This window comes from Chaetura pelagica, unplaced genomic scaffold (genome assembly GCF_000747805.2).
Source record: "Chaetura pelagica isolate M959 unplaced genomic scaffold, ChaPel_1.0 scaffold138, whole genome shotgun sequence".
Lineage (NCBI taxonomy): Eukaryota > Metazoa > Chordata > Aves > Apodiformes > Apodidae > Chaetura > Chaetura pelagica.
Window position 1 is genome coordinate 56,614 of NW_009954215.1, and position 9,205 is coordinate 65,818.

Sequence of the window (9,205 nt, forward strand, 5' to 3'; positions counted from 1 at the left end):
AGGAATGGTAGCATTCAGCCACCTATCTCTAATGCACAATTTTGCTGTCACCCAGGAAATATAACTTGCATAAGCTCAGTTGGAGAAGGAATTGTGCCTGCAGTTTGTAAGCCCTTGGGTGAGGTTCCTCTCACATTGTGTTATGTGTCTATTTTAGGATGGGACAACCTTGTCTGAGAAATGACAGTTGAGAATGCCTTGCAAAATGACAACAGAGGCAGCAACACAGGGGCAGTGCAGGCAGAAACAGTAGGAAGGATTGTTTTTAAAGAAGGGAACTCTCTTTAGGATTTTTTGCATAAGAAATATTTTACAATCCCCTACGTGTCTGAGAGAAGGAGAGTAAAAATTAAAAGGACAAGCAGTTTCCCAATATGGACAAAAGGTAACAGCTTTAATTAATATAGGAAGAAATGTGTCCTGTGCTCACCATAAAGAATAGCAGTGAGATGTGCCTTGAAATAGCCACTAGAGCAGATGTACTTAAATCCACTATGGGTAGTTTAGCTTTCATGCTTCAAAACAAAACAAACCTACACAAACCATATTGTTAAATTATTATTATTGTAATCTAATTAATATATTTTTAAAATAATCATATACATGCTATTATCAAGCCTATATCTTTAGAAAAAATTATTAGGGCTAACACATTCCTGTCACCCAGATGACCACTGATACAAGCAGGGAGCACTCTCATAACTTTCAAGGATTAAAAATGAAAATTCAGTCTCACTGTCCAGCCAGGCAGGATTGGCTACTTCAGAGAGAGAAAAAGATGGATGGCACTCCAGTCTAAATCTCTGATCTTAAGGAAGAAGGACAATAATATCTTCCAGAATATTTACCAAGATTCCAGAAGCAGGATTAGATTGTTCATTTGAGATTATCTAATCTCAACAGATTTTACAAAGATCAAAGTCAATACTTCAGATGTGACAGTAAATGTACAGGGCTATGACAATTAGAGGAACAATATGTAAGAGTCGATCTGAAAGCAAACCAAAGGGATGAGATGTTGAAAAGAAATACCAAGTAATTGCACACTGGCTAGAAAAAAAGCTTTGTCAGAAATTCATCCTGCAAAAGCACATTCCTATGAGAATGTGCAAAGATAATGAGGGACTGTACAAAACATCATGTTCCATGGTGAGCCCGCACTCAAAACCGGTCTCATCTGTACCTTCTCTCTTTAAATCTGAGAACTAAAACTAATTCTGCCCTTTGAATCTATTGTACACAGGACATGGAAGCTTCCCTGCAATTTTAAAATAGTCATACAAATCACAGGCAATTGTTTTTCTTTCTGTTATATGTACAGTGCCATGTACCACACAACATGCCTGACATCAGCTTGTTCAGTATCACAGTAAGTACAGATCAATATTTCTCAGTCTCTGCTAATTCTACAGTATTCTTTAAAACTCATGGAAAAATCTTACCCAGTTTTCAAGCTGACCAAGGCATCTTCAACTCCTTTCTGATTATACTTTGTCATGTAAAGGTGCATATCAGGGTAGTTATTTCTGATATTCCTCTCTGTGCTTCCATTTGGGACTGTTCCAAATCGAAAAGGAGGTGAATAATCATATGGCCTTTGAAACTAGAAAGAAAGAGAAACAAACAAGTGTCTCAGGTATTCAAAATATGAAGAAAGGTGATTTCAGGTTGAAGAAAACAGGACTTGTATAAGCTGCCTCAGATTTGACCTGGGTAGATGCTGTGCTTTGTTATACCAGGAACTGTGTCTTAACACTGGATGAACTTACAGAAACATCTACATTCAAAGTAAAAACAGTTCAACTTCACCAATCTAATCTGACTTTCTCCCATGTATTGTATTATGGCAGGACCACAGAAACTGGAGTAGAGACATACTAGACGATGTTCCTCATCTGTTAACATCTCCCTAGAGAACCCAAACTACAAGCAGGCACACTGGTAAACAACAATTAAAAGAAGTGTTTTCTTGACAGTACCTTCACACCTCCATCTCAGCTGGGACACTGTGGATCCCCACACAAGGAAGGCAAAAGGATCATTGGCACCACCTGACAGGGAACCTGCCACCCTGCTCCCGGAGGGGTGCAGGCAGGGACAGGGTGAGGGCTGGCTTCCCTTCCACCACCACCACTAGAGGTCAATAAAAGTTCTTGCAGCTTCCCCAGGGACTCAGCAACTGCATCATTCGCCATGAAAAGGACTTCTGTATCTCCCATATTTATAATCTCAGTCCCTATTCTTTTATACAATTTAAAACTACAAACCATTTGCTCGATTTTATCTAGATTTATTATACAATTTTACCCTCTATATCACTATTGCATCAGCACAGAGGACAAGCCAGGGAATTTCTGTGCAGTAGCACAGAGCACACTCAGGTTTCTGATTTGGAAATTATTCAGATAATCTCATATCAACTTTTGCTAACAGACCTGAAAATTTTATAGCCACCTTTTCAATATTTCCTTTTAAATATTAAGTGGCCCTTTCGGATTAAGTTAAAACATTTCTTTAAAAATTAGATGAAAAAGGCCACTCAAATGAGAGGAATTATTGGCTAATGAGGAAATTTAGTTGAGCATTGATAAAAGCAGTCACCCATTAATTCCTTGCTAAAATGTTCTCTGTTTTTACTGTTGAAGTCAGAAGAGCAACCTATATAGCCTGTGCTGCAAGAGACAGCTAATTTTTATACAGCTGCTTCTTCCTTTGAGCTACATATGTAATACTTCTCTTTATAAAGTTTGGTCTCAGGACATAAAAAATTCCCAGGATCTAGTGCCAATTTGCAAAAAGAACACAAATAGGCTTATACAAAAACTGGGAGTATTTTTAACTCCATCAAACCTCGACTGTGAAATTATTCCTGCAACAATATTTTCATGTTACAGAACTACAATTAAATGCTTCACTTTAATTAAGCATATTTTGACAAAGTATAAAGGAATTAACTCTGTTTTTCTCTATTTGCTTAGCTAACAGATGTCTTACTTTTCTCATTTTCCCTTTTCACAGCTTAACTGTTTAAATTATTATTTTGCTACTACTTTACACATACTAATTGACCTGTGCACTAAAATTACACAGTATACTAGTCATGGTTCTTAGTCTATATTTGTTATATCCTTTTTATGTTTATTATGCAACACTGAGACAAGCCCTTCACTTAAATCTAAATGTAGCTTGCTGTTAACTTTATTTAAACCTACAGAGAATTAATCCCTGAAGTATTGAGGTGGCTTCCAATAGCTAATGTATCAAAATTTCCAATCAACAGAACTGGGAAAAAAATAATTACAGGAACAATGTCAATTTCAACACCTGTAAGAATTGCTGCTGCTCATACAAACAGCTAACACATTTTGGAAGTTCAAGTGTGGTGAATCCTTAGCAATTTCAATTCCTTGTCCAGGGCTATGGCAGGGGAATTGAGGAAATAGGAAGATCATGGTGGCATGTTCTGGTAATTTAGAAACAGATTTTGGTTCTGAATAGTCTCATTTTCAAGAACACTCAAACGAGTTTAAGTTGTTAGGAGGAGTTTCCTTCCATAGGAGGCATAACAAGCAATACAAGTGATTAAATAATTAATACCAAGAATTTAAATACAGAAAATTCAGAGAGAGAAATAGTTCCAAACAACCATTGACTGGAATTTCTTAGCACAAGGCACCTAACAAAAAATTTTAACAGTCACAAGGAGATTTTTTGGAAATGTTTGTCTGCTACTACTGCCTGCTCACAGACTACTTGTAAAAGAGAAAGAAAGAGTTTAAAATCTTTTTACTAACAGTGCAATCATATCTATATTGTATAAAGTTTTCATCAATAATTTTAAACTTACATTCTAGGAACTGACATGTACTGGAGAAGCATATAGGCTCCATGATTGCAGCAAAGATCTATGTGGCAGGCGTAAGAACAGAAAGAAAAAAACATCAAGTCTCTAACTCATTTTTCCTACAGCCCCAAGACAGGAAATAAAAATACTTCATGTCTGCTAGGAAGCAATTTTTTTTCTAAACACTTTCTGAAATGCTGACTTTTAAAAAATCTATGATAAAATCCTTAAATTGAATGCACAAGCCCTTGCTTGAATCGTAATTGTGAATTGTGATCTGCTATTATTTAGAAGACTAATCCATTTGTTCTTCTTTCCTGTGCTCTGCCAGCTGCTAAAACTGTGGCACTTGGTAACAAAACTCCAGTCCTACTGATCTAGGAAACGCAAAAAGGACAGCTGAGGAAACAGTCCTGTTGGTTTTATTTTGTTTTACCTGTATGCCTCTATGTCTTTAAAGCCAGAAAAGTGATCTTTCACAAGCATTAAATACTGGCGTAATCTGCACACTTGCCTGAAAAGGCTGGTCTTCAAAGCATTTGTTTGTTACTGCTCTGGAGTAATTTAAGGAACTGTTTAAAATATAACTGAAATAGTAGAAATTAGTAAATACTCTCCCTCTGCTAACACAGATTTTAATGGGAATTCTGTCTATTTTGTCATGACAAAAAAACCCAAAACCACCCATAGCTGAATTCTCTGCTTTCTTCTTTTACTAGATGGAAAACACCAACAACCTGATTTCTGGTCTTTGTAAAACAGAGCTAGTGTTTAATATATTTTAAAACTATTATAATAATGAATTATTGAAATGCAGCTGCTGTCTATATGTGAGAACTCTCAAAAAACACCGTAAAGGTCTAACATTGAAATGAAAAGTTGGGTTGGGTTAAGAGGGTAACTCTAACTACTCCATCATCCTTACTGCCTTCTGACCCCAGTCTGCTCTGTTTTGTCACAGATGTATCTCTAAGTAACTACAGAATTTGTGCCATCTGATTCCACAAAAATATAAAGCCAATGTTACAAGAATACTGGGAATCCTGCTAAAATAAGGTGAAGGGAGAAAAAAAAAAAAAAATAGGGGGAAAAAAAAAAAAAAAAGAGCTTTGCATAACTATGTTCCTATTAAGGGTCCCCGAGACCACATGCAAGTGAGACATTTCTGAAAATATGGCTGTGTGGAGGAATCACAGCAGATAGATGCTTTGCAAGACAATGATGTCTCTTGCTATCTCCTCTCCCTTGGCAATCTTGTCTCTCTCTCAGTACATGAAAACAACATAAATGGTCTCAAAAGTAACAAGTGCTACAAATGGCAGCTTTACTGGATGCTGTTGGTCTAATTTTCTGTACCTTTTTTATGAACACAAAGCTTTTAAAAATCTTTTACATACAAAAAGATGTCAAAATATAATTTTCTTCTCATCTTCTCAATCATTTGAGTTTATGAACACCCACCCCTGGGAACTCCAGTACATGCTGTGCCTTGTATTTCAGAGTGACAAACAGAAGACATGGCCTTCAAAAATTCATTAGCAGCATTTTGAAGAAGTCTTGAAGGCAAGAAAGTTAAAGAGCATGTTACTATGTATTCATCACACCTGGTGAACCCACTGCTGGAGCAGAACACATTTCCTAAAGGGGAAGATGCTGAATGCTGAGAGCCGGGGCTGACTGCTTGGAGAGAGAACCAGGTTTCCTGGCTTCTCTTCTCCATAGTCTGACACACAGGGAGCTGTATTGAGAAACCCCATATCTCTAATTGGGAATACTGCATCAACAGTAGAGCAGTGACAAAACAACGTGAGTCTTCTGTTGTGGCAGTAAGGAAAAGGGGAGAGGGAGAAATAGTAAACAGATTTATCAGTCTGGAAGTTTTTTCAAAAAGGTATCGAACTACTAGATATTACTTAATTAAATTAACTTTACCCATTCTTCTGTCCCTTCTCACTGGCCTCTGCCTCTTGCCATTTTGCTTGCAGCAAGGATCAGTGTTCTACTGAACAACAGTTAAATTGTTGCAAATCCTGAACTGTTCCCCTATTAAACAATGTTGCAGTAACAAGGCAAAGAGGGGAGAAAAATAATTTAATGTAATTCAGATTCTATTCCCATATTCTATCCTTAGTCATTCAAATTTTTAAAATCCAAAAAAACCTCAAGAGTGTGTAGGCAGAAAAACCTGTGTTTGACAAGAAAATACTGTGAAATATTTCATTTCTTTTTTGGACTTCTGGCTTGTTTAATTTAATCAGAAAAGACAATGGCTCTCCTGATGTATCTCTAAATGCTTCAGGTAAAATTTGAATGACTGTAAAAGAAAAACAAAGGTCATGGATCAAATAAATGACCAAAAGACCTCAAGATTCTGATTCAAGTATTTCTATATTTTTATGTTGCTTTTTGTGGAAATAAAATCCTACTTAGCAGAAGTAATAGAAAAATGAGAAAAATAAGGAAGTTTTTAGCCAAGAGCTAGAGAATTAATTCTGACTTTTTCCCAGCCCAGGGGTGAGTGGCAAACAGGCAGCAGGGAGAGGGCAGGAAGGACACAGCGGCAGACCTGAACACTAGCGCCCTGCCAGGTGCAATCCAAACTCTGCCAAACCCAAGGATTCCCAGGAAAATGCTCTGTGTTTTCTCAGAAACAGAAGAAAGACACTTCTCAAATCCCATTTTTTTAATCCTCAAGAGAATACCTTTTATCTGTCTCTTACTAACAATATAATCTCAAAACAATACAGGAATATTGAACAGTCTTCACATAATACCACAGGTTTTGCAAGAAAACAACCTAATGAGAACAGAAGTACTATAATTTTGTTTTCTTTTAATCTATTTTTCCTCTAGCTATGCTTGCAAGTCACACTTTCATATTTCAGGAAATCAATCAAATGCTGGTCATGAAAAGCAGTTAAAACCAAAAACAGACACAAGACTATCTGAGCTGTTGCCTGTTTTGAATACCAATTTCCTTTGTTTTCTGTTCTTTGAGATAAATCCCTTGTGAAGTTCTCCCCTGTGCTGTACTGTATTTAAACGTTACTACTTAATGTCAATACTTCATTTCATTTTAAAATTGGGCACAACCCTGAAAATGGCATCTCCTTCAGGTATTCGTGCATTTCCATCACAACAGATGGACTTCAATCCCTCAATGCAACACACTCTTACTAAGCAGTTGCACAAAAGAAATTTAAAAAGTAATTGCTAGGTTTCTGATTTATAAGACAATTAATTAAAATTCAAAAGTACAAATATCTGGGAAGTATGTTTTCAGTCAAGCCAGAGCAATATGAAAAATGAGTATATTTATTATTTGTCAGTTTGAGTAGAGTTTAAGAGAACTATCAGAGTCTGCTGCTCAAAGCTCAAATGTTTGATTTAGGAAAGCATCTTCCACAAACACATCTCATTTCCATGTGATAACACAAAACCCCAACTTTTCTGATCTGTTTGGTTTTTGTTTGTTTTGGTTTCTTTCCTGTTTACTCTTGCCATTTTATACAAGGAAAACATTCAAACATCCACAGACAACACATGTCACTTTTCTTATATCTCTTTGCTTATTTATGTTGGCACCACTTCAAATCTGAACTCTTCATATCACTTTCTTGCACTCTACATAGAAAAAACCCACATTTTTTTCTGGGGTATTTACAGGCTTCCAATAATTGCTGGGTAGCTGCTCGTTTTATGAATATTTTGTCAATTAATGTATTATTAATATTCCACACACTTATATTGAAATAATTTAAAATATGCTTTCCCTGCATTCAAATTAACTTTTTCATTTCTCAAACTTTTATGTGTTTGTAAAGGCATTCTTTTTAATCACACATAAATTTAATTTCCATCACAAAATAAGGGTACTTTCCAACTAAAGAGCTTACTTCTGAAGAAACATCTCAAAGACTGAAAAGAGTCCGATATTCTCATGCTTTGGTTTTAGGTTTGTTAGTAAAGGATTACACTCAAAATGAAATAATCCAGTTTTAATTTATTACCTTGCTCAGAGTTTTTAGCACAAAGTGAAAAATTGTAGGATTATTAAGAATGGACAGTGACCTCTTTTGAGCTGAAGACTTACTTTTTTATCACTCAGTCCAGTCACTTGGTCAACAAACTCCTCTTGAATCATGAATGCAGCTAAGTTGGCAGTATAACTAGCCAGGAAAATGACAGCAAAGAAAGCCCAGACTGACACCATGATTTTACTTGTCGTCCCTTTGGGGTTTTGTACAGGCACAGAGTTGTTGAAAACCAAGCCCCAGAGTAACCATACTGCCTTTCCAATCGTAAAGGACGGTCCATGGGGATCTGTAATTACAAAGAGAAGTTATTTTCATTGCATTAAATTAAACTTTGGCAAGATACCCTAAATAGTAACAACAAATTACTGATAAAGATATGGCCAAAAGTATTTCAATACATATTCACTGTACTCCAAATGGAATCACAAGGTTTACCATTGGTATTTTCTATTGTAATGACATTTATTTCCATATTTGTAAAAATATTTCAGTATTTTTCTCTGTGGCATTTACTTCAAAAATTTAAAATAGAAAATGGAAAGCACAGGTTTGGTGGAGATGCCAACAGATACGTCTCTTGCAGCAGAGAAGGTTTGTACCACAGCCCTGCCCCGTTTCCATCTGATGTGCTAGCAGATATATAAAATGGAAAACTGTGGGTGTAAGTTCTAGTGATGCAGTTCTAGTACCTTTCATGCCCAAATTATTTTGTATCATCTCCAATCTCTCAACATTGTGCTTTTTGAATTTTTTGTAAGCATGTAGGTCAAAATGTGTAAATATGTCACCAGCTTTTAAGGAGCTTTGCACTCCGAGGATAAATCAGTGAGTCAACACAAAGGAGCTACCTGCACAGATACATCACTAAGAGTGAACCAGACTCTGGCCACCTCACACACTCAGAACCAGGTCTGTGGCTTCAACTGTGCTGGCATTACAGGCAAAAATCTGTCCCAGCTAACTCATTGTGGAATTTTTATGATTCCTGTCAGGTTTTAGTTCAACCCAATGCAGGATGGGGTCAGCACAATGCCCTCTTACCCACACAGTGGCAGAAGTGGATTAGCAATGCTAGTATCCCTTGAAAGGCCTTGTTGGTAGAGCCCTGTGAGAAGACAGGGATGTTTGTTCTTACCCAGCAATAGGTAAGTAGAGTGCAGTCACCACACACTGCTCATCATCTAGACTGTTTATCCTCAAAGGAGAGAAACAGGCCTTCCCTAAAAGTGACTCATTTGACTTTTTTATAACTATCTATTTTTTAATTACATACCCATTCTTACAATAAGCTCTGATACAGACACCTGTGATATCACCTCTTTCC

At 36.5% G+C, this 9,205-nt stretch overlaps 1 protein-coding gene across 1 annotated transcript in view; it reads right to left on the minus strand.

Moving 5' to 3' along the window:
• The window catches only part of GRIN2A (glutamate receptor, ionotropic, N-methyl D-aspartate 2A), a 151,071-nt gene that overhangs the window by 31,032 nt on the left and 110,834 nt on the right, over positions 1-9,205 (minus strand). Inside the window, exons 8-9 of the mRNA XM_010003197.1 lie at positions 7,938-8,167; positions 1,443-1,603 (exon numbers count right to left, since the gene is read on the minus strand). Coding sequence (XP_010001499.1) covers positions 1,443-1,603; positions 7,938-8,167 — 391 coding nt within the window. The remainder of the gene's footprint in view (positions 1-1,442; positions 1,604-7,937; positions 8,168-9,205) is intronic.